Genomic DNA, 26635 nt, shown 5'->3' with positions numbered 1-26635 from the left:
ATCAGGTTTAGTGAGAGCTTTTATAAATAACCCTAAAGCAAACTCTTGATAGAAACTGGCCATGCCTTTTTTTCCTCTTCCCTTTCCCCTTCCTCAAATGGATGTCAGTACTATAAAATGTGTGTTTTAGAATTATCTTTTTCTTTCCCTGCTCTGTCAGCAGTTTGCAATTCATAATTTATGGTTTTTTTCCCCAGTATGAGTGTATATATTCTGCAGTTGTAACACAAAATGTAGTTCAGTATTGGATGGTATATAACTGCACTATCATGGTAATTGTGAATGTTAAGTTTTTGTCTAGAAATGTCTAGAGTCAGAAACTCTGCCACAAATCTTAAAAATTGCCTTTCACCTATTTGATTCTCAGCACTGTCTTTTTTAAGTAAAAACAATTTCCCTTGAATTGGCTTCACTGAACTGTTGAGTAAAATTTGAACAGTTGATGGTCTCCTTTCTTAAGAAATAAGTGTTTGAAATAAACTAGAATTTATTCTAGGTAAGTTTGTAAATTGTTTTTCATTCCTGTGTCATGAATCTGACTCAGTGGTTGATGTGTTAAGGAAAACCATAAACCACCACAGGACGTTCTAAAAAGTACACAGTCCTCAGAGTCGGGGAGGGACCTTGACATTGCCAGGCTTTGTGGCTTCTCAGAACCTTGGTTTCCTCCTTTAAAAGAAGAGAATTAGATGAAATCATTTCTGTGGTTCCTTCAAGCTCCAGTATTCTTTTCAGTATTAGCAAAGAAACGTGACTGAAGAATATAAGAAGATGATGTATTTTAAAAACTCCTTATTTCTCTCTAAAAAGCCTACTTTAAATGTCATTTTTACTCATCATCCTCTCTGCTCATCGCCTTGTGTCTGAATTACAAGACAATTTTTTTAAAATGGTTTCAGGGTCATTCCTTTCTTCCTCTTCTGGAAATAACCAATGTGGCCAAAATAGGGTGTATAAATTAAGGGTGTTATAACTTAACTGACTTTTAAAGCCATTAATACTGACCTTTGAGACCTGGCTTTCTCCTTGGTCCCATCAATCACTTCTATACCACCTCCCCCAATACAAAAGGTTAGGCAGATGTGGATACAGTTTATATTCCTGAGGGTTATAGTGGTGGAGAGGAGAAAGGGGCAATGAATAGAGGAAACACCATATTTTTTCTTTTTATATTTCATAGTGAGTATAGCTATATTTAATTTAAAGATGAATATATGTGTGAATGTTGATTCCTTTCTGTATTTAGGTCATACTGTTAGATATTACACTGGAACTTCAGAAGCAAATTATGTCTGAATTGGAAATTCTTTATAAGGTAATTTTTCCTTGGTCATTTTTTTCTTACAAAGCAGCTTATGGTATTGACTTGCAGGGTTTTGGTTGTTTTTTTTTTTTTTTAACTATTTTTGTCTTATTTTTATTACAGTGTGATTCATCATATATCATAGGGTTTTATGGTGCATTTTTCGTAGAAAACAGGATTTCAATATGTACAGAATTCATGGATGGTGAGTTTTCCCTATTATAATACTTTTAAAATGACTTGGGAGGCAGAGTGCTTTAAAACCTGGTTCTGATATAGATGTCAAGTAGAATTAAAAATAATTACAATATACCAGTAATGACCTCCTTTATACTCTAAAACATCTAGTTTTAGAGGTTCCTGGTGTTAAATATTTACAGCTGAGCTATAGTTTCAAGAATGTAATTTCATTTACTTTTATTGAAAATTTAAATAGAACAGATTAAATGCTGGCCTAATCGGTGGTTTGATATTTGATTCTTCCATACAATCTGTCTTTACTTGCAAAACAGATGTTCTGTCTTTTAATGTTTCAATAGCCAAAACAGATTTTCTTTTAAAGAAATCTATTAACCCAATGTCCTGTGTCTTTTACAAAGAAATCGGTTCTTAATTGCAAGATAAGAAATTGTTTTTCAACACAGCTGTTTAGCCAAGATGTGTTTAGTTTTCTTTGGACTCTAGCCCTTTCCTTTCATCTGTATTTTTCATTCATTTCTATTTTGGTAACTCTTTCTTGGTCTGAATATTATGGCAAAATGTAGATTTCTTGGTACCCTGTTCCTGAAATAATGTCATCATTGTTATTTACCCATTTTAAATCAAAGCAGTCTTTAGATTTTATATATTCAGTTTTTCAGTTTCTAGCCCATTAAAACACAACATTTTTTTAAAGTTTATTTATTTATTTTGAGAGAGTGAGTGTGCGTGCACATGTGAACAGGGGAGGAGGAGAGAGAGAATCCCAGGCTGGCTCTGCACTGTCAGCATGGAGCCCACCGTGGGGCTCGAAGTCACAACTCAGAGATTGTGACCTAAGCCAAAATCAAGAGTCAGATACTTAACTGACTGAGCTACTAAGGTGTCCTTCAGCATTTTTTCTTATACTTAGTTTATTTGGTGGATTCTTAGTGTGTAACTAAAGTAACTAGTTCGTGCCTTGCAAGACATTTTCAGAAGTTATCTTTGGTAGGTTGATACTATAATAAGATAGATAATGTGTTCTAAATTCTGTTTCATATTAAAATATGCATTTATTGAGATAGCATATTTAATCACCATAAAATTCACCATTTTGATGTATACAATTCATTGGTTTTGAGTATTTTCACAAGGTTGTGCAAGCTCATCATCACTAATTCCAAAACATTTTTATTACCCCAGAAACAAACTCCTTAGCCATTAGCAGCCACTCGCTATTCCTCTAGTCCGTGGCAACTGCTAATCTACTTTCTGTCTCCAGATTTTGTACTCTTCACGTATATGGAATCATGCAGGATGTGGCCTTTATGTTTGGCTTTTTATTTTATGAAAAAAATTTTTTTTATTTTGTTTATTATTTTTGAGAGAGAGCATAAGCAGGGAATGGGCAGAGAGAGAGGGAGACAGAGAATCTGAAACAGGCTCTGCACTGTCAGCACAGAGCCTGACACGGGGCTCAAACCCATAAACTGTGAGATCATGACCTGAGCTGAAGTCAGACACTCAACCAACTGAGCCACCCAGGCACCCTGTGGCTTCTTCTACTTAGCGTAACGTTATCAAGGTTTCCATGTTGTAGCATGTATCAGTACTTTATTCCTTTTTATGGCTGAATAATAAACTACTCATTTAGCAGTTGGTGAGCATTTGGGATGTTTCCACTTTTGCGCTGTTATGAATAATGCGGCTCTGTATGTTTGTATGCAGGTTTTTCGTGTGGATAGAAGTTTTCAGTTCTCTTGAGTATATATCTAGCAGTTCAATTGCTCGGTTGTATGATAACTGTATTTGTAATTTTTTTGAGGAACTGTCAAACCATTCCATTCTATTTCACACCCGTTTGCATTCACAGCTGCGATGGATGTGGGTTTCAATTTCTCCACATCTTTGCCAACACTTGTTACTGTGTGTCTTTTTTAGTATAGCCTGTGAGAAATGATATCTTTTTAGTTTTGATTTAGATTTCCTAATGACTAATGACATTGACAATACTTCCATGTACTTGTTGGCCATTTGTGTATCTTCCTTTAGAAATGTGTATTCAAATCTTTTGTCTACTTTACATGGGTTATTTGTGTTTTTATTATTGAGTTGTAAGAATTTTGTATGTATTCTGGATAGTAGTATCTTACCAGATGTAAGACTTGCAAATGTTTTCTTCCACTCTGAGTTGTCTTTTCATTTTCTTGATAGTGTCCCGTGAAGCATAAAAGTTTTAAAATTTTATGAAGTTCAGTTCATATTTTTTTTCTTTGGTGGCTTGTACTTTAGATGTCATATGTAAGAAAGTATTGTATAATCCAAAGTCATGAAAGTTTATACCTGTTTTCTTCTAAGAGTTCTATAATTTTCATTCTTAAAGTTTTTTTAATCTATTTTGAGTTAATTTTTGTATGTGGTATAGAGTCCAAATCCATTCTTTTTCATGTGAATATCCAGTTGTCCTAGCACCATTTGTTAAAAAGATTATTCTTTCCCATTGAATTTTCTTGGCACTTGTCAAAAATTTATTGACCATGAAATGTATTTCTAGACTCTCAGTTCTATTCCATTGATCTATTTGCCCATCCTTGTGGCAGTACTAGACTGTCTGTCCTTGCTTACTTTTTTTAAAAAAATGTTTATTTATTTTTGAGAGATAGAGAGCACAAGCAGAGGAGGAGCATAGAGAGAGAGAGAGGAGACACAGAATCCAAAGCAGGCTCCGGGCTCTGAGCTGTCAGCTCAGGGCCTGACGTAGAGCAGAGCTCGAACTCAACGAACCGTGAGATCATGACATGAGCTAAAGTTGGACACTAAACCGACTAAGCCACCCAGGCACCCTGTACTTTTACTTTATTATTCTGTGTTACTTTAGCTTTGTAGTAAGTTTTGAAATTAAGAAGTGTGAGTACTCCAACTTTATTCTTTTTCAAGATTGTTTTAGCCATTCTGGGTCCCTTGCATTTTCATATGAGTTTTACAGTCAGCCTCCCAAATTTGCACACACACAAAAAGTCCAACTAAGATATTGATACAGATTGCAGTGAATCTGTACATCAGTCTGGGGAGTACTGCCACTTTAACAATATGAAGTCTTATACTTCATGAACACAGAGTATCTTTCCATTTATTTAGATCCTCTTTAATTTTTTTCAGTGATACTTTGTAGTTTTTGGTATTCAAGTTTTGCAGTTCTTTTGTTAAATTTATTCATAAATATTTTTTGATGCTATTATAAATTGAGCTTTTATTTCAATTTTGGATTATTCATTGCTAGTGTATATAAATATAAATGATTTTTGTATATTGATCTCTATCCTGCTACCTTGTAGGATAAATTTATTAAATTTGTTTCTCAATCCTAATAGGTTTTTGTAGCTTCCTTAAGATTGTCTGTATAAAACATGTCATCTGCAAATAGACGTAGTTTTACTTCTTTCTTACCAACCAGGGTGCTTTTAATTTCTTTTCCTTGCTTAATTACCCTGGCTAGAACCTGCAGTAGAATGTCAAATAGAAGTGGTGTGAACAGGCATCTTCTTTTTCTCCTGATCTTAGATGGAAAGCTTTTAGTCTTTCACTATTAAGTGTGATATTAGTTTTGGGTTTTTAGTAGATGTCCTTTATCAGGTTGTCAAAGTCCCCTTGTCTTCCAAGTTTGTTGAGTATTTTTGGTTTTTCTGTGTTTGTTGAAATGATAATGATTTTTAAATCCATTTTTCTATAATTCCATAATTAAATCCATTATTCCATAATAGTATTATATTAATTGACTTTTGCATGTTGAACCAATTTTCTATTCCTGAGATAATTCCAATTGTTCATGATGTATAATGCTTTTTATAAATTGCTGGATTCAGTTTGTTAGTATCTCATTGAGGATTTTTGGATTTATATTCTTAAAGAATATTGGTCTGTAGTTTTCTTTTCTTGTAATGTCATTGTCTGGTTGTGGTATCAGGATAATTCTGGCCTCAAAGGAGTTGGAAAGCATTTTTTCCTCCTCTAGTTTTTGGAATAGTTTATGATGGATTAATGTTAATTTTTCTTTAAACATTAGGTAGAATTCACCAGTGAAGCCATCTGGTCCTGGGGTTTTCTTTGTGAGTAGTTTTTATGGTCAAGTGGCATCTGTTGCCTATTATCAGGAGAAATCCAAGCACTTCTGCCCACTGCATCTTAGTATGGAGTTGCCAAGGAAAACACAGTGCAATGAAATGCTGGATTTAACAGTGCCTTACATAAAATTAAAAAGAGAGAGACAGACAGACAGACAGACAGCAAGATCAGTTTGGGAGTATCAGTTCCCTGCGGCCAACAGTAAGTCCTTCCTGGCAGCCTATACAGGGCCCTTGGCCCCCACACACTCCTCATGCTGCAGCAAAAGGATCCTCCACCCCACCCTACTCCTGTGGTGTCAGAAGTACCGAAGGCTGGGGACATGTCTGAAGGTCATTGACACACATGCTTAAGCAGGACAAAGGAGTACACACTGAATTTGAAACAGGGAAAAACAGTCCAAAACAAAGAGGTAAGCCCAGCACAGGCTACCTGGGCTCTTTATCTGCTGGTAAGCAAGTGTTCCAGACCCATGGCCCATTCTTATGTGGCCACATCGGGTCCAAAGAACAGTGCACATAAGACCGTCTTTCCCAACAGTGTTTTTTAATTGTAGTGTATTACACAGATAACATGTAATTTACCGTACTACCCATTTTTAAGTGTGTAGTTCATAACTGGTAAGTACATTCACATTGCTCTGCAACCAGTGCCACCATTAATCTCCAGAACTCTTTGCATCTTGCAAAACTGAGACTCTGTACCCATTAAACAGTAACCCATTGCCTCCTAACCCCAGCCCCTGACTACTAACATTCTGGGTTTTTGTCTGCATGAATTGGACTACTCTGGGTACCTCATTTCAGTGCAATCATACAGTATTTGTCTTTTTTTGGAACTGGCTTATTTTACTTTGCATAATGTCCTCAAGGTTCATCCATGCTGTGGTGTGTGTCAGAATTTTTTTCCTTTTTAAGACTGAATAATATTTGTGAGTTTTTTGATTACCAATCTCTTTAATAATTATATGTAGTTATAGGTTTATTCAGATACGTATTTCTTCTTCAATTTTGATAGTTTGTAGCTTTCTAGAAATTTATCCATTTCATTTAGATTACCTAATTTGTTGATACACAGTTGTTCCTAATATTCCTTTATAATCATTTTTATTTCTGTAAAGTTGGTGTTAATTTTCCTTCTTCTTTCATTGCAAATTTTAGTAATTTGAGTCTTTTTCTTTTTCTTTCTTTCTTTCTTTCTTTCTTTCTTTCTTTCTTTCTTTTTTTATCAGTGTAGCTAAAAGTTGGTCAGTTTCTTTGCCTTTTCCAAAGAACCAACTTTGGTTTCTTTGATTTTCTCTGCTGTTTTTCTCTGCCTTAATATTTGTTTCTTCTACTAGCTTTGGGTTTAGTTTGCTCTTCTTTTTCTAGTTTTTTAAGGTGCGAAGTTAGGATACTAATTTGAGATATTTCCTACTTAATGTAGCCATTTGCAGCTATACATTTCCCTCTAAGTACTGCTTTAGCTGCATCCTAGAAGTTTTGGTATGTTGTGTTTTCATTTTCATTTAGTTTAAAGTATTTTCTAATTCCCCCCAAAGGAGAAATCACTTGCGATTTCTTTTTTGACCCATTTTCCATTAGGAGTGTGTCATTTTCCACATTGAGTGTTCTTCTGTTGTTGATTTCTAATATTCTTTTGAGGTAAGAGAACATACTTTGTATGACTTCAGTTCTTTTAGATTTATTGAGGTTTGTTTTAATGCCTAACATTCTGTTCTGGAGAATGTTTCATGTATACATGAGAAGAATGTATTCTGCTCTTGATGGGTTAGATTTTCCTTAGATGTCTGTTAGGTCTAGTTGATTTACAGTGTTGTTTAAGTATTTTATTTCCTTGTTGATCTTCAGTTTAGTTCTATTTATTATTGAAAGGGGGATATTGAAGGGGCACCTGGGTGGCCCAGTCAGTTGAGCGGCCAACTTTGGCTCAGGTCATGATCTTGCAGTTCATGGATTCGAGCCCCATGTCAAGCTCTGTGCTGACGGCTCAGAGCCTGGAGCCTGCTTCGGATTCTGTGTGTCCCTCTCGCTCTGCCCCCCACCCTGCTCACGCTCTCTCTTTCTTTCTCAAAGGTAAATAAACATTAAAAAAAAAAAAAAAAAAAGAAAGTGGGATATTGAAGTCTCCACCTAATAGTTTTTGCTTGTGTATTTCTCCTTCAATTCTGTTAATTTATGCTTCATATATTTTGGCATTGTTGTTAGGTGCATATATGTTTATAGTTGTTGTGATCGACTCTTCAGTCATTATAATGTGTCTTTAGTTACTATATTTGTCTAAAGTCTATTTTGTCTAGTCTTAGTGTAGTCATCCCAGCCCCCCCATTGATTCTTATTTGCTTGTTCTATCTTTTGCCACTGTTTTGCCTTCAACCTATTTGGGTCTTTGAATCCAAAGTGCATCTCTTATAGACATCATAGAGTTGGGTCATTTTTAAATCCATTCTGCCAATCTGTCAGTGTTTAATTCATTTACATTTAATGTAATTACCAGCAATATCTGCCATTTTACTACTTGTTTTCTTTAGTTGTATTCTTTTATGTTCCATTTATTCATTACTGCTTTCTTTTATGTTAAATAGGTATTTTTAATGTATTGTTTATATTCTCGTGATTTCTTTTACTATATTTTTTGAGTTATAGTTTTGATTTTCCTAGAGATTACAATTAACATCTTAACTTCTGACAACTTAGTTCATATTAATATCAACTTTTTTCAAGTCTATAAAATTGTTGCTCCTAATAGCTCCATTCCATCCCCCTCCTTTGCGCTGTTACTGTCATAGAAGTTACATCTTTATAAGTTGTGTACTTATTAATGCAGATTTTTACTTACTGCTTTGTGCAGTTCTGTTTTTTTTTATTTTATTTTTTGTTTTTTAAAATTTATATCCAAATTAGTTGGCATATAGTGAAACAATGATTTCAGGAGTAGATTCCTTAATGCCTCTTACCCATTTAGCCCATCCCCCTTCCCACAACCCCTCCAGTAACCCTCAGTTTGTTCTCCATATTTATGAGTCTCTTCTGTTTTGTCCCCCTCCCTGTTTTTATATTATTTTTGTTTCCCTTCCCTTATGTTCCTCTGTTTTGTCTCTTAAAGTCCTCATATGAGTGAAGTCATATGATTTTTGTCTTTCTCTGACTAATTTCACTTAGCTTAATTTCACTAATTTCACTTAATACCCTGCAGTTCCATCCACGTAGTTGCAAATGGCAAGATTTCATTCTTTTTGATTGCTGAGTAATACTCCATTGTATATATATACCACATTTCCTTTATCCATTAATCCATCAATGGACATTTGGGCTCTTTCCATACTTTGGCTATTGTTGATAGTGCTGCTATAAACATGGGGGTGCATATGTCCCTTTGAAACAGCACACCTGTATCCCGGGGATAAATGCCTAGTAGTGTAATTGCTGGGTCATAGGGTAGTTCTATGTTTAGTTTTTTGAGGAACCTCCGTACTGTTTTCCAGAGTGGCTGCACCAGGTTGCATTCCCACCAACAATGCAAAAGAGATCCTCTTTCTCTGCATCCTCGCCAACATCTGTTGTTGCCTGAGTTGTTCATGTTAGCCATTCTGACAGGTGTGAGGTGGTATCTCCTTGTGGTTTTTTTTTTTTTAATTTTTTTTTAATGTTTATTTACTTTTGACAGAGAGAGAGAGACAGACTCAGCATGAGTGGGGGAGGGGCAGAGAGAGAGGGAGACACAATCTGAAACAGGCTCCAGGCTCTGAGCTGTCAGCACAGAGCCCAATGCGGGGCTTGAACTCGCTGACAGTGAGATCATGACCTGAGCCAAAGTCGGACACTCAACTGACTGAGCCACCCAGGCACCCCTCCTTGTGGTTTTGATTTGTATTTCCCTGATGATGAGTGATGTTGAGTATTTTTTCATGTGTCAGTTGGCCATCTGGATGTCTTCTTTGGAGAAGTGTCTATTCATGTCTTTTCCCCACTTCTTCACTGGGTTATTTGTTTTTTGGGTGTTGAGTTTGATAAGTTCTCTACAGATTTTGGATACTAACCCTTTATCTGATATGTCCTTTGCAAATATCTTTTCCCATTCTGTTGGTTGCCTTTTAGTTTTGCTGATTGTTTCCTTCGCTGTGCAGAAGCTTTTTGTTTTGATGAGGTCCCAGTAGTTCATTTTTGCTTTTGTTTCCCTTGCCTCCAGAGACATGTTGACTAAGAAGTTGCTGCGGGCAAGATCAAAGAGGTTTTTGCCTGCTTTCTCCTCGAGGATTTTGATGGCTCCCTGTCTTACATTTAGGTCTTTCATCCATTTTGAGTTTATTTTTGTTTTGTTTTGTTTTTGTTTTTGTTTTTGTTTTTGTTTGAGAGAGAGAGAGAGGAAGGTAGGGAGTGAGGGGCAGAGAAAGGGGGAGAGAGAGAATGAATCCCAAGCAGGCTCTGTGCTGACAGCATGGAGCCTGACACAGGACTTGACCCCCAAAACTGTGTAATCATGTCCTGAGCTGAAATCAAGAGTCGGACACTCAACCAACTGAGACACTCAGGTGCCCCTACAGTTCTCTTTCAGTCAGACAGGAGAAAAAGACTTACAAACAAAAATACATTTATCCTGCCTTTTATATTTACCTGTATAGTAACCATTACCAGTACCCTTTATTTCTGTGTATGGATTTGAGTTACTATCTAGTAACTTTCCTCTGAAATTCCTTCAGTTGGAAGGGACTCCCTTTTATTTCTTGTAGGGTAGGTCAGCTAGTGATGAATTCCCTCAGTTTTTGTTGATTTGAGAGTGTCTTATCCTTCACTTTTGTAGTATAGTTTTGCTGGATATAAAGTTTTTGGTCAACAGTCTTTCTTTCAGCTATTTGAATATGCCATCCATTGCCTTTGATCTGCATGGTTCTGTTAATATTTTTGAGAATTTCTTGTATTGCTTCTCTTTTGGCTTTCAAGATTTTCTTTTGTCTTTGTCTCTGGACAGTTTCATAATGTATCTAGGTGTTAGTCTCTTCATTTATCTTGGAGTTTATTGCATGTCTTCGATGTGCAAATTAATGGTTTCATCCAATTTGGGAAATTTTTGGCTGTTACTTCTTCAAATATTCTTTCTGCATCTTTCCTTCTCTTTTAGGTCTCCTATAATGCATATGTTGATATGCTTGATGATGTCTTACAGGTCTCTGATAATGTGTTCATTTTTCTATTCTTTTTTCCTTCTGTTCCTCAGACTGGATAATCTCAATTGACGTTATCTTTATATTCCCTGATTCTGTTTTCAGCCTATGTAGATATATTCTGATGAATAATGTCATATTTATTTTTAACTCCAGAATTTATTTTTACGTATGTATATATGTATGTATGTGTATATATATATATGTGTACATATACATATATATATATATATATATATATATATACACACACACATACCTATGTGTGTATGTATGTATATGTGTGTAGTTGTATACTTTCTATCTCTTTATTAATATCCTTTATTAGGGGAGACATTATCTTCATACTTTAGTTCCTTACATGATTTCCCAGAGTGTTTCTTAAATAACTCATTAAAGATTTTTTTCTAGTAAGTCCAACATCTGAGCTTTTGTACGGATAGTTTCTATTGGTTACTTTTATTCTTTTGTATGGGTCATACTTTTTTAGTTTTGTTATTGAAAACTGGACATTCAATTTTATTTTTTAAATAATTCTTTTTTATTTTTATTTATTTTTTAATTTTTATTTAATTTTGAGAGAGAGAGAGAGAGACTGAGCATAAGTGGGATAGGGACAGAGAGACAGGGAGACAGAATCCAAGTTAGGCCCCAGGCCCTAAGCTATTAGCACAAAGCCTGATGCAGGGCTCAAACTCGCAGACTGCGAGGTCATGACTGAGCCACCCAGCTGTCCTGAAAACTGGACATTTTAAAGTAAATACTGTGTTAACATTGGAAATCAGATTCTCTCTCATCCCCAGAGTTTGTTGCTGCTGTTCAGTGACTTTTCTGAACTATTCTGTCATGTTTATATCTTTGGTGTATGGCCACTGAAGCCTCTTTTCAGTGAGCTTCCAAGTCAGCTAATGATTGGACAGAGATTTCCTTAAATGCTTAGAGCTATTAAGTCTCCCTGTCTTTGTTGAGGGGGGTTCCATGTGTGTTTGGGGCACATCTTCAACACTCGCCCAGGCAGTTGGTAACTTTGTCTTAGTTTTTGCTTCCTGCTTGTGCAGAGGTTCCTGGTCAACCCCAGTACCTGCTTACAGCCTCCTCAGAGCCTTTCTAAGCATGTACACAGCCATATGCATGCACACATCCTAGATTCCCAAGAATATGATAGAATTTTTCAAAGCTTCTATGGACATTGCATTTCCTAGATTTCCTCTTTAAGATTTTTGTTTAGCTAGTTCACCCCAACTGTTATCCACCATCTCAGTCAGTTGCAAAGTTAATCAGTTCTTTCTAATTGTTTTTAACAAATGCCCCAGAGGAAAAGACTTTTTGTACTAGGCAACCTATAAGTCAGGTTGAATAAAGGCAACATGTCCAGGAAGGTCTTCCAGGGAACCACCAGACAGGTCAAAAATAAAACTTTTCTGAGAAAGTGTATTTGAGGGAGCACCAACTCAGTTCTACCTGTACAGTGCCCCCTGGCTGCTGTGTTCCCTGGGATTGCAGGCTGCTGCTTTTCAAGGCTTCAGTGAAGCTGGAGAGGAGGCACTGGGAACAGAGCAAGTTAAAATGCCCCAAATCTTCAATAAATGATTTTTGGGTTGCTGCAGTCCTTTTACTCATTCCCAGAGTTCTGCAAAGATTGGTCTGACAATTTATGCCTATTTCTTTATTGCCTATGTGGAGAAGAGAATTTTCAATGGTCCTTACTCTGTCATTTTTGCTAATGTCACCTTTTAATTACATTTTTAATGCTTTTTTAAAAGTTTCATTTTATTTTAATTCCAGTGTAGTTAACATACATGTTACATTGGTTTCAGGTGTACAATATAGTGATTCAACAATTCCATACATTACCTAGTGCTCTTCACAACAAGAGTACTCCTTAATGCCCATCACCTACCCTTAATGCCCATCACCCATCCCCCAACCACCTCCCCTCTAGTAACCATCAGTTTGTTCTCTACAGCTAAGATTGTTTCTTGGCATATTTGTCTCTCTTTTTCCCCTTGCTCATTTGTTTTGTTTCTTAAATTGTACCTACGAGTGAAATCAGTTGGTATTTGTCTTTCTCTGACTTATTTCACTTAGCATTATACTCTCTAGCTCCATCCATGTCATTGTGAATGTCAAGATTTCACTCTTTTTTATGGATGAATAATATTCCTGTGTGTGTGTGTGTGTGTGTGTGTGTCCACACACACACACACACACATATATATATATATATATATATATATATATATATATATACACACACATCTGGGCTCTTTCCATAATTTGGCTATTGTTGATAATGTTGCTATTAACATAAGGATGCATATATCTTTTCAATTAGCATTTTTGTATTGTTTGGGTAGATACCCAGTAGTGGAATTACTGGATCATATGGTAATTCTGTTTTTAATTTTTTTTTTTTTTGAGGAAACTCCATTGTTTTCTACAGTGGCTCTACCTATTTGCATTCTCACCAACAGTGCAAGAGGGTTCCTTTTTCTCTACATCCTCACCAACACTTGGTGTTTCTTGTGCTGTTGATTTTAGCTGTTCTGACAGGTGTGAAGTATTATCTCATTGTAGTTTTGGTTTGCATTTCCCTGATTGTGAGTGATGTTGAGCATCTTTTCATGTGTCTGTTAGCCATCTGGATGTCTTCTTTGCAGAAATGTCTGTTCATGTCTTCTGCCCATTCTTAATTGGCTTATTTGTTATTTAGGTGTTGATTTGTATAAGTTTTTTATATATTTTGGATACTGACCCTTTTTTGGGTATGTCATTTGCAAATATTTGCAAATATCTTCTGTAGGTTGCCTTCTAGTTTTGTTGATTATTTCCTTCGCTATGCAGAAACTTTTTATTTTGATTGAGTCCCAATAGTTTATTTTTGCTTTTATTTCCCTTACGTCAGGGGACATATGTAGAAAAATGTTGCCATGGTCAGTGTCAGAGACCCTACTTCTTGTGTTCTGGGACTTTTATGGTGTCAGTTCTCACGTTTAGGTGTTTAATTCATTTTGAATTTATTTTTGTATATGGCATAAGGAAGTAGTCCGGTTTCTTTTGCATGTTGCTGTCCAGTTTTGTTGAAGAGACTGTCTTTTTCCCATTGGATATTCTTTCCTGCTTTGTCAAAGATTAAGTGACCATATAATTGTGGGTTTATTTCTGGGTTTTCTATTTTGTTCTATTTTGATACCAGTACCATACTGCTTTGGTTACTACAGCTTTGCAGTACAGCTGGAAGTCTGGAACTGTGATACCTCCAGCTTTTTTTTTTTTTTTTTTTTTTTTTTTTTTTTTGTCAAAATTGCTTTGGCAATTTGGGGTTTTTTGTGGTTGCATATACATTTTAGGATTTTTTTTGCTCTTGTTTTGTGAAAAACTTTGTTGGTATTTTGATAAGGATTGCATTAAATCTGTAGATTGCTTTGTTAATTACTTTTATAATATTTGTTCTTCCAGTCCATGAGCATGGAATGTCTTACACACAGAACATTCTCCAGAATAGATCACATATTAGGCCACAAAACAAGTCTTAACAAATTAAAAAAGATCTTGCATGTTTTCTGACTACAATGCTATGAAACTAGAAATCAACCACAAGAAAAAATCTGGAAAGACTGCAAATACATGGTGGTTAAATAACATGCTACTAAACAATGAACTGATCAACTGAGAAATCAAAGAAGAAATCTAAAAGTACATGGAAACAAATGAAAATGAAAACACAGTGGTTCAAATGGGATGCAGCAAAAGTGTTTCTAAGAGGGAAGTTTATAGCAGTACAGGCCCACCTCAAGAAGTAAAAAGAAATCTCAAACAACCTAACCTTACACCTAAAGGAGTTAGAAAAAAGAACAACAAACAAACCCCAAAACTAGCAGAAGGAAAGAAATAATAAAATTAAAGCAGAAATAAATGATACAGAAACTAAAAAAGCAAAAACAATAGGACAGATAAACCAGGAGCTAGTTCTTTGAAAATATAAACAAAATTCAAGAACCTCTAGCCAGTCTCATCAAAACAAACAAAGAGACAGGACACAAATAAATAAAATTACAAATGAAAGAGGAGAAATAACAACCAACACTACAGAAATACAGTTGTAAGAGAATACTCTGAAAAGCCTAGAGGAAATGTATAAATTTTTAGAAACATATAATCTACCAAAGCTGCAGCAGGAAGAAAAAAAAATTGAGTAGACCAGTTATAAGCAGGGAGAGTAAATCAGTAATCAAAAAACTCCCAATGAACAAAAGCCCAGGACCAGACAGTTTCTCAAGCGAATTCTACCAAACATTTAAAGAAGAGTTAATACCTACCCTTCTCAAACTATTCCAAAAATATAGAAGAGAACGGGAAAATTCAGTCTGTGAGGCCAGTGTTACCCTGATACCAAAACCAGATAATGACAACACAAAAAACAGAACTACAGGCAAATATCTCTGATGAACATAGATGCTAAAATCCTTGAGAAAATACTGGCAAACTGAATCCAACAATACATTTTAAAAATCGTTTGCCACAGTCAAGTGGGATTTATCCCCAGTATGTAAGGGTGAATTCAGTATTTGCAAATCAAAGTGATACATCACATCAATAAGAGAAAGGATGAAAACCATATGATGATTTCAATAGATACAGAAAAAGCATTTGACAAAGTACAACATCCATTCATGGTAAAAACTCTCAACAGAGTAGGTTTAGAGAGAACACACCTCAACATAATAAAGCCTATATATGAAAAACCTAAAGCAAACATTATACTAAATGGTGAAAAACTGAATGCTTTTCCCCTAGAGTCTGGAAGACAGGGATGCCCACTCTGACCACTTTTATTCAACATAGCACTGGAAGTCATAGCCATAGCAATCAGACAAGAAAAAGAAATAAAAGACATCCAAATCAACAAGGAAGAAGCAAAACTTTCACTATTTGACATGATACTATACATAGAAAACCACCAAAAAACTACTAGAACTGATAAATGAATTCAGTAAAGTCACAGGATACAAAATCAATGTGCATTTCTATATACTAATGGAGCAGCAAAAGAGAAATTAAGAAAACAATCTCATTTACAGTTGCACCAAAAATAGTAAGATACCTAGGAAGAAACCTAACCAAAGAGGTAAAAGACCTCTATTGTGAAAACTGTAAAACACTGATGAAAAAATTGAAGATACACATTTTTAATATATTAAGTCCTTATCTTAAAACATTCACTTTGCAGCCTATATTTAAATCTCTGTTTTGAGGCAACTCCTTTCTAGACTTGAGCTGCCTAAAGCCGCTCTCTTACTGCTGCTTGACGGCTTCCCTTACTCCACGCTAATCAGTCCCAGAACACTAAAATTTTCCACTTTTTACATTTAGCTCTCCATTTCTTATCTTTCTGTTATTTCCCACATCAAACTATCCTAAAATTTTATTACCCTCTTCCAGATCTGACCTCCTTTCTCCTTCAAAGATAATGAAGACTTTCAGGAATGAGCTCTCACAATTCCTTGCTCTTCCATTATCCATCTGTAGCTTAGCACAAGTAAGCCAACATGATCCTCCTTGCACATGAAGGGCTGCATAAGGTCAGTCCCTCCACGTGTGCATACACTTAGTGAAGTTCTCTCCATCCCTCAACCTCTTTCTTTTGTATCTTCATTCTCTATAATACAGCAAAATGTACCCAAAAAATATTTGGACCAGAAGCTGTGTACCACACTCTATCATTTCTTCTATTCCCTTCCCTTGCAATTAAGCTTCTTGACAATTTTCTCCCAACCTAGTACTATTCCTTTAGTGTAGATTCTCACTCTCTATTTTAATCTCATATTAGTCATCTATATCCAGATATTTATTGAACACTTTCCTTCAGACACTGTTCTCAACCTGGGGACACAAACAGTAAATAGGACTTAATTCCTGTCATTATGGAACTTAAATTCTAGAAGGGGAGCCTGAGAAGAGACATGTAGTACATTCTCAGAGAGAGTTAAGTCTCATTGGAACATAAAGCAGTATAGATGATGACTAATAGGAGAGGAGGTGCTAGATAGGATGGTCAGGGATGGCTTTTTTATAGGAGTGACATTTTAGCAGATTTTAATATCAATGAGCCATTCACGGAAGGTCATGGGGAACATCTTTGAGGAAGACAGAGTATCTGTTATAAATACTCCAAGGTAGGAGCAAGCTTGGTATAATGACGGCCCCACAGGAAGGCCAAAATGACTAGTGAGTATTGGTGGGAGGACCTGGGACCAGAGAGGGGGCCAAAGAAGTAAGTAGAAGCTACATTGTGTAGGCTTATAGAGCATGTAAGGAATTTGTGTTTTCATCTGAATTAAGATGCCACTGGAAGTGTTCAAGTAGGGGACTGATGTGATATGCCTTCTCATTAAGTAAAACTAAATCTACTCAGAAATGCTCAAATATAGCTTCTCAGAATATATGCCCATGTTTTTGGATTACTGTCATTGGAACAGATTTTTTTCCTCAAAAACCCATGTTGCAGAGAAAGAAAAGGAGTATCAAGTACTCCTTTGAGTCCTTAAAACAAAGGGCTCTTTATTTTTACAAGTAGCAGAGTCTAGGAGAGCTTCTTCTGAAATTTTTGCTTATGGCTCCAGATTTTAATTTTATTAGTATTAATAATAGTCATGGTCATTTTAAGAAAATTTTGGGATTAATGTGACACTATTGTTGCTTCTCATTCATTAACTACATATTTGTATTTTATCCTACATTCAGGGCACTACTTTATGTTTATGTCCTGTGTTAGGTTAAACACAGACCTCACAGGCATGAGTCCTTTTTGCTTAGTTGCATGAAAATGATGGCCCTAATTCATCAAGAGAAACATATAGTTTGGTAGTTGAGATGGGTTCTTTTGCTAATTTGTTAGCACTCTTCCTCCTGGTTCCTATGGTGGATTGTAGCATGAAATGAAATGACTTGCTAGGGGTGATCTGAGGCCAGAGAATACAGAGAAGTGGCAGGTCACAGAAAGCAAACCAGTGACGTCACCTTGGAATCATGAATAAAAGGTTTAAACCAACTGTGTAACATAGAAATGAGTTTCTAAATGCCCTGAATACCAGTGTCTCAACTAAGATTAAACTGTCTGAGTGTGTCATGGTAATATCACGTTACATTAAACTGTAAAAAGTTCACATGTGATTCTCAAGCTCAATGATGTTACAGGGAAACCTTTTAAATGTTTGCAGTTCTGGGAGTTCAAAGGCCGAGACCTTTCCTGAACTCCCCCATCAACTGACTCATGGCCATGACTAGAAAACTTACTTTCTGGGAGTCACTTTTTCCCATTTGTCGAATAAAGTCATTGGACTGTTCTTTAATGTCCCTCTAGCACTAATGTTGGGTGATATGATGAGTCTAAGAATTGCCTTTTTGGGATAGGCCTGAAGGATAGAGATGATAGTAAAACTCAGTGAAAATTAAACTGTAAACTCTGTCATTTTTAGGCTAAGACTTATTTAGTTGCACAAAGAGAGGGGCGCCTGGGTGGCACAGTCGGTTAAGCGTCCCACTTCAGCCAGGTCACGATCTCGCGGTCCGTGAGTTCGAGCCCCGCGTCGGGCTCTGGGCTGATGGCTCAGAGCCTGGAGCCTGTTTCCGATTCTGTGTCTCCCTCTCTCTCTGCCCCTCCCCTGTTCATGCTCTGTCTCTGTCTGTCCCAAAAATAAATAAACGTTGAAAAAAAAAAAAACTGATTTTAGTTGCACAAAGAGAACTACTAAAGCTTAATAGGAACTCTTGATTCTGAGTGGATCTGCCAGATCCTTTTTTTTGCCTCTGACAGTTATCTCTAATGATTATGTCAAGGACAGGATGAATCTGTGATGACACAAAGCCAGTATGTAAAGATTTACCCATGTGGATGGCTAAGAAGAGTGGGATATAACTGAGATTAAATGGATATTTACAAAAACCAGTGAAGTACCTCAAAATGAGATTCTTTTTTGGCTTGTTCTGCCAATAAGAGTAGTAATGTAATCTTTGGCTTTTTGGTTTAGACTGTTGTCTGTTATCTGTTTAGCCAATTAAATCCTGATTTACATCTTATGTATATATATATTTTTAAGAAAAGCATCTCCTGTTAGGACTTCTTACTAGTCTATGTGAATGAATTTGCACCTCCTAGTTTTGAGCCAGTCAAGCTGTTCACTTCACAAGGGATTGGTCTAGTAAACTGCATTTGTCAGTCTTCCAAATACCAGCGTGTAAAGCTCCTTGCAACTGCCAATTCATCTGAAAGATCAATGAGAACATGAAATGTTTTCTTAACATATTTTCACTTTTATTGCATCTATCATAAAAATGCTATTTAAGTAAATAAAGATGGTTCAGTTCGTTGCAGAAGTGTCTTTTTTTTTTTTTCATTATCTTCCAGGGAACACTCACAGCCAAAGCATAAAGTTTAGTCACACTGTGGTTTTCCAGCTTCTTGTAAGAATCTGGAAGCTACAAGCCAGTTACCTAAGGAAGTGATCGTTTTTCTACTGTAAACAGAATAAATACAAAGTCAGTAGCTTTATATATATGCAATATATATATATATACAATATATATACATATATATTGTATATATATATATATATATATATAATTTGTTTTCATAGGAAAAAAATTTTTTTTCTGATGTTCAGCTTTAGGAAAATTTGACATATAAAAATATTCATATCTGTGAAATACACTTAACTGCATTTCAAAACAATAACATGCTCCATTTTAGTATCATATGAGGCATACTTAGAAATCATCCAGTAGTGAAGTAGGTAAATATGAATTTTTAGCCTTTGATTGAAATGGAAATTATTTTTCAAATATCCTGGATAATTCCTTTATAGAACTGAAAGACTAAACCTCAACTTGACTCAAAGAAAGGTTATTACCTGTTGTTAAATAGGTCTCATACAATTATATTGTTAACATGAGCGAGGTAGTGGTTCTTTGCATATCTTTCTGAAAATTTGTGAGATTGGAAATTTAACAATTGTACCCAAATTTATACTTGCAAATGAATATTGTTTCCTTTAAAATACTTGCCGAGGATAAGAGACTCTTAAAAACTGGGAACAAACTGAGGGCTGATGGGGGGTGGGGGGGGGTGGGTGATGGGTATTGAAGAGGGCATCTTTTGGGATGAGCACTGGGTGTTGTATGAAAAACAATTTGACAATAAATTTCATATATTAAAAAATAATAAATAAATAAATAAATAAATAAGTAAGTAAATAAAATACTTGCCGAGGAAAGTTGTGCGGTTATTTCAGTGATGTTATTGTTGGCTGCGGTCCCTTCTTTTGAAACTGCTTTCAGAGCAGTTCTGCCTATCTAGTGAGGTTCACAGTGATTTTAATTTACCCGCATGTTCATCTGATAGATATTTATCAAGTAGCTGCTATCTTCTGGTTGTACTAATTTCTAGGTCGATGAAACTTTAAAACCAGCAAACAATGTGGCCCTTCATTTCCTATGTGCACAGTCTAATGGTTTTGGTTTTTGGAACTGCCAGAAGCTGGATTTGGTAAAGATGAAGGATGGTAGTGAATACCGTTTCAGTGACAAATAGGATGCAAGGAGATTGGTTTTTCTTGTTTTTACTTCATAAAGTGGTTTTCAAAGTGGTATCAAAGAGAATTTAAGAAGCAAACAAAACCCATTTTGAACCAAGTATCTCTGGAATAGATTGATTGCTTGTCTTGGTACTTAATTTGAAGGGCGGTATTCATTAGACAGATGTCAGTATTACTACTTTATTAGTTTTTATGTGTATTTTGGTCCTTATATTCACCACCTTTTGTTTGGTTAATGTGAAAATTCTAAGATGATCCTGGTTTACATTTGAGAGTAAGGTAGGTACCTGAATGTGGTTGAGCTGTTGACCTTTAGTTTTGAGTATGTATTTAAGTTTATGTAAAGTGCAGAGTCTTGTGCTGCCCTTGACTAGTTTCTTTCAGTTTTCACATGTAGGCGATTGTACTTAGAAATAAAATGGAGATACCTAATTATGCTTCATCTGGAAGTCTGCTATTATGTTATAAATAAAATTGGACTAAAAACCAATTCTACCATAGACATCCAATGCATAACGTAAGAAGAAAAAAAATATTCTCCCAATGAATGCACAGAGGAGGGGCCCAATGCAATGTTCTGGTAGTTTTATTTATAATAATGAAACATATCTGTTTCTACAGGAGGATCTTTGGATGTATATAGAAAAATTCCAGAGCATGTCCTTGGAAGAATTGCAATAGCAGTGAGTATATATGGCTTCCGCCTTATGAAATTTGGATGATTTAATTTTTCATGTCAAACCTGTTCTCCTTATATACTCAGAATATTGTGTTCTTTTTCTTCAATCCCTGTTGACTTGTAGGGCCTTCTTAACTCTTCTTTTCTTGTCATTTTTGTGTTTTCTTCTTTTATAGACCAAACCACAATAACAACATAGTCACAGGACATCCTTCAGGCTTATGGGTGTTGTGACCTATTGTACTTTCTTGTGTTTGCAGAGACCTTAGTACACTTGTTAGCCAGTAAAATTTCCAGGTTCTTTAACAAGAAAGTTGTTTAGGGGACATTTTGTAGTTACAGGCATATAATTAGAAAATACTTTCAGAGTCAAAATTATTAAAATAAAACTACTTATAAGAAAAACACGACTTTATTCTTAAAGATTTTTGCAGACTTTTTGTGTTTTTGGTTTTTAATTTTTTTTACCAAGTATATCTAGGAATTTATTCCCTTTGTGATTAAAAGCAGATTTTCTGTTTTCTGAATACACAAATAAATTGACACAATATGTCAACTCTACTAACATTTCTATATAAACTCCAGATTTCAAATTTGGAATAATGTAGGCTACACAGTGTCGAAGAGAAGTCATGAGGTGGTGGAATAGTAAACAGTTGCTAATCTAAAGGCACTCTGATAACTTAAGCAGTTTAATGCAGAACAAAGCGATTATACCATGTACCATTTAATTAAATGGCTGATTTTCACATTCATTATACATCAGACTGACAACTCAGATCCTTTAATCCAACACGGACACTTATTTAGTCTTAGTTCATTGTAATTCACAGCTTTCCTTTCTTCTTTCTAATTATTAGTATGAACTGCCCAGGGTGATGAGAACTTTCTTTTCTGATGCTATTGCTAAGTAGCTTCTAATCTACATGTTTAGGTAGATTAGTTTAGTATGAAATTTGAGCACTTAAATCACTATTTTAGATGAAAATAAAAATGTTTCATTTCCTCTTTTAATCTCAGAAGGGAATGAATGCTTTGTGGCTTTTGGCAGTTCTTGGCTCTAAAGTTTAATAACACGTATAATAAAGGGCAAAAAAAGGCAAAGATACCAAATGAAAAGGAAAAAAGTATATGAGTTCTGTATACTCACTTATGTGTTGAACTTGGCTAAAATAGGAATCTGCTTTCTTCTGTTAGAGAAGCATGTTCTTCCTGGACTTCATAAATCTTACCTCCCTCTTGTGTAGGGCATCCACACAAGGCCATTGTTCTTTTCATTTCTACTGGCGTGAGAAGCCTGTGAAGTGAATGGAGTCAGCAAAAATAATAATAATAATAATTCGTTTTCAAATACCAGGTTTACCTATTGGGTAATTGAAAATACGGCAAAAATTATTTTAGTGAAAGGCACTCAAAATAAGCACTAGCCCAAAGCATTGTTTACATTTGCCCTTACATTTTTTAAAATTAGGGTTTTTTTCCCCTAATATGTGTCCAATTTCTTTAGCTTTTATGGCTCATCAGGTCATAGTAATGAAAACTGCCTGTGGCCAGAATAAAAGAAATGCTTTTGATAATTTTGCTCTTCATCTACTACTTTCTATAAACTCTGCTGGGGCCTAAACTTGTATAATGCCTCCCAAGTGTATTTTTTTTGTTTCATGTAATTTGAGTAGGCTACAAACAACTAATCCTGTGTTGCAGCTGACAAACACAAGTGGAAGCATTCTCCCAGTTAAAATAAGACTAGCAAATTGATGGTTTCCAGGTCATGGTTTGTAAAAGTAAATAAATACTCTCATAGCCTGACTGGGTTCCTGGTATCCTTAGTTGTTTCTCCTCTAGTATTGTGAAGACAGATCATCATCTTCTTTCTGTTCCCTTGGGTTCCCTCAGTGAGGCCAAGGAAGCACGTGTGTGCTCTTGCCAAGTCAGAAGCAACAGAATCAGATGAGAGAAGAGGGAAATGGGTGCATGTTGAATACCTCCTGTGCCAATTGTTGATACATATTTTATGTATAAATTTTATGTCATTTAATCTTTATAGCAAATTCTGTAATGTGTAGGTTATTGAACATATTTTATACATGGCAAGGTGAGATTTAGAGAAGTTAAAGTTACCTACAACTAATCAGTAATAATTTGAACCCAGGGCTGTTTCACTCCAGACCCTATGCTTTTTCATGCTGCTTTCCTAAGAGAAGGAGAAAAAAGGGGAGGAAGGACTGACAGGGAGAACAAGGGTACAAAGAAAAGAAAAAGGAAAAAAGGAGACGTACATAAGACAGTAATGGAGTGACACATACAATTGCTTCAGATTCTTTTCGTGTCTTAGAACCACATGTAGGCACCTCTCCCACCCCCAATTAACTTTATTTTCCAGGTTCTAATAATCTGGCATGCTGTGGAGGTCCAAAGATCCAAGGTTCATTATGGGATGGCCCCCTGTCAGCCTTGATGATATGTTGTTCAAATTTTCTCTTGTAGGATATATGGCAAGAGGATATAAAAAAAAATTAATATAAACTGGCTGATTTCAGCTTCTAGCTTGCTCAGTGATTTTTATCTGTTTTCCATTTGAATGTGGTCTCCGAGAAAGAGGAATGCCTTCTTGCCATTCCCTGCCATCTTGCACGTTTTATTTTTCTTCTCATTTCTGAAGCAGTGACACTGTGTACTGTATTTTGAGTGCTAATGTTGATGGAAGTTGTCCCTGAAAGGATGTGCACTTGACATGTCAAGGAGTGAGTGATTGACAGCAGATATAAGTACTTTTAGTGTCAAGGCTTTGTCAAGTCATTGTTGTGAAACCCAGCCTACTGAATACCAATAATACCCTCTAGATTTTCAATGGACAGATTTCTAGCTCTCCATATACTGCTTTTCATATGCTTCTAAAGGAAAACGTGTATTTTGACAAAGTTGGAAGAGTGACATATTCTTTTGAATCACTAACAAGATTTATAATTTTAGCAAGTGTCATACAATCAGTATTTGTTTTACTTTTTTCCTGCCTGATCTGAATATATAATGGTTTGCCTTCCCCTTGTGTGTTTTCTGGTTATTCATTTTTTTTGTGGACTGATTTTTAGTGGTGAACCATCTTTGATGGGAAGGTTTTATAATATGCAACTAACCTTATAAGTTGAAAAGCTTAACCCTATTTCCCAACTCAGAGATGATTATTTCCATGCCAAATAAGATAGCCTTATCCTACTACTCAAAGAGAAAATTGTTTTCATTATTGATGTTATTTTAATAAACATTTAAGGAAATATTTTTGTCTTATTTCCTCCTCCTATTGGTTGCCATTTTACTATTTTGGTAGTTTCTTTTTCTTTTTTTCTTTCTTTTTTTTTACTATCTTACTGTCCAGAACATATGTGTTTTATTGTAATGCAACTTTTTCCAAATCCTGGAAGAAATGATTTGCTATAAATATATATTCTGTTCTCTTAAAACAGACAAACTTATCATGGAAATAATCATACCTTGCTAGCAAATCTTTCAGGAGTACATCCCTCTCTAAGAAAACAATGAAAATATGTTAATTTCTGCTCAGCATTAATTGATGTAGATTTTACCTTCTTCTAGATCTTTAGTATTTAGAAGTTGGGTTTCTTCCTGTGCATTTCTGTTTTTAGAATTGCTCATAGTCTTTCTTGATCAACTAAAATCCTTGTGTATTTAGCTCTAGGCTTCTTTTCATCATTTTCAAAAATACATAAATCACTCAGTTACTCCTCATAATGGTAGATTTCCTTGTTCTTATACTCCTGACTCACCTAAAATGTTCTAATATGATGAGTACTTTTAAATTCTTGAGTAAAATTTGAGTGATAGTGGTTCATGCATTGTATCTGATATGTAATTATGAATAGTCAACCTTGAAATTGTTAAATTCACGCTCATCTGCATACAGGGTCAGTGGGTGTGAATAAAAACATGTGCTTCCCCTTTTATAACAATTTCTATATAAAGATTTTTACAAAAGATTCGTGATTAAACTTCCCACATAGAAGGTAGCACTTGTAACCCACATACTTAGGGTCTTAGAAACATTTTTTTTTTCCAGAATCTTATTTGACTATTCTTAACACAGGCTGTTCAATCAAAAATCCAATCTAATGTGAATGTTTTTATTTTCTCACTTTATTTTCTTGCCCTGCCCTTTCAGTATTTTCTAGGTGAGTCTACACTTGCACCTGCCAGACTGGCTTGTGAGGCTGATCATCTTGATACACTTTGTTCTTTCCTACCCTAATATCATTTAAAACATTTTTTTAGAAACTTTTTTTTAAACTATTTTAAACTTACAGAAAAGTTGTAAGATGCTTCCTCCAGATTTCCCAGTTGTCAACAGTTAACTACGTTTGGTTTTAAAAATACGCACAACCACACACACACACACACACACACACACACACACACACACACACACACACACACCCTTGGTTTGAGAGCGTAATTCATTCTGGAAACATGCTTGTAATCCAAAGCACTTGTATATCAAAGTGAATTTTCCCATAAGAAATAATGTAAGCTCAGATGATTTGTTCTACAACCCCAAAATATTCATATAAGAATGATTACAAGGGGCACCTGGGTGCCTCACAGTTGGTTAAGTGTCCAGCTCAGAGCCTGGAACCCACTTTAGATTCTGTGTCTCCCTCTCTCTCTTCCCTACCCCCACTCACTCTCTGTCTCTCTCTCTCTGTCAAAACTAAGCATTAAAACATTATATTAAAAAGAGAATGATTATAATACTATAATGTAATACAAAATGTTAAAGAAAATACAAGATATAAAGAAAAATAAATTAACCTGCACGTACCTTTGAAAACCTTCGTGGCTGGTATGAGGAAGACAAGAGAGAGGAGGTTTATTGTGCAGGACAACTTTCACTATCACTAATGGAATCACTGCTATCTATTGGCTGAATGGAATCTTTTTCTGCATGGGGGCCATTGTATATGCTCTCACAGATGTTGACTACAGTACAATGTTAAAAAACTCTTGTCAGACACTGTATTTAGTGTAACTGGCAATAAAACAGCAGAGGAAAGGGTCTATATCTGCAGGCAGCCTGACCTAGAATGAAGCAAAGCATCCCTAAACTTACTCTTGTATGGAAAAGCAAAGGACTGTCCATAGGTGCTTTGAAATGACCAAAAATACACAAGTGCCAGTTGTGGGCACCTTCCAGTGTTCTGAAAAATCACTGACTTCTGCCAAACACTATGGCCTGAGACCGAGCATCTGAGCATGGGAGACGATCACCCACGATCCTGCAGTGGGAGAGAGTGAGAGCCTTTGGCTCAGTCGTGATCATGTGATGTTCGGTGTCAGATACTACTCGTATTGCAAGACATCACTCGTTTATTGAGTTAAAATTTATTAGAAATGTTTGCTTGTCTTGTCGAATATTCATAGGACAAGTTACTCACAATCTAAGGTTTTACTGTATGTATATATATATATATATATATATATATGTATATGTGTGTGTATGTGTGTATATATACATATACATATATATATGTGTGTATGTATGTATTTTTTTCCCTGTAACATTTGAGAGTAAGTTGCAGACGTCA

The 26635-nt window shown here is 35.5% G+C and overlaps 1 protein-coding gene across 7 annotated transcripts in view; it reads left to right on the top strand.

Annotated features, from left to right (window-relative positions):
* Positions 1-26635, top strand: part of MAP2K5 (mitogen-activated protein kinase kinase 5) — a 277702-nt gene that overhangs the window by 99569 nt on the left and 151498 nt on the right. For all 7 annotated transcript variants that reach the window (XM_019832175.3, XM_019832177.3, XM_019832174.3 and 4 more), the window contains exons 10-12: positions 1247-1315; positions 1427-1508; positions 20981-21042. In XM_019832175.3, coding sequence (XP_019687734.1) covers positions 1247-1315; positions 1427-1508; positions 20981-21042 — 213 coding nt within the window. The remainder of the gene's footprint in view (positions 1-1246; positions 1316-1426; positions 1509-20980; positions 21043-26635) is intronic.

Source organism: Felis catus, chromosome B3, assembly GCF_018350175.1.
Source record: "Felis catus isolate Fca126 chromosome B3, F.catus_Fca126_mat1.0, whole genome shotgun sequence".
In the NCBI taxonomy this organism is placed as follows: Eukaryota; Metazoa; Chordata; class Mammalia; order Carnivora; family Felidae; genus Felis; species Felis catus.
This window is presented reverse-complemented; position numbering and strand designations above follow the sequence as displayed.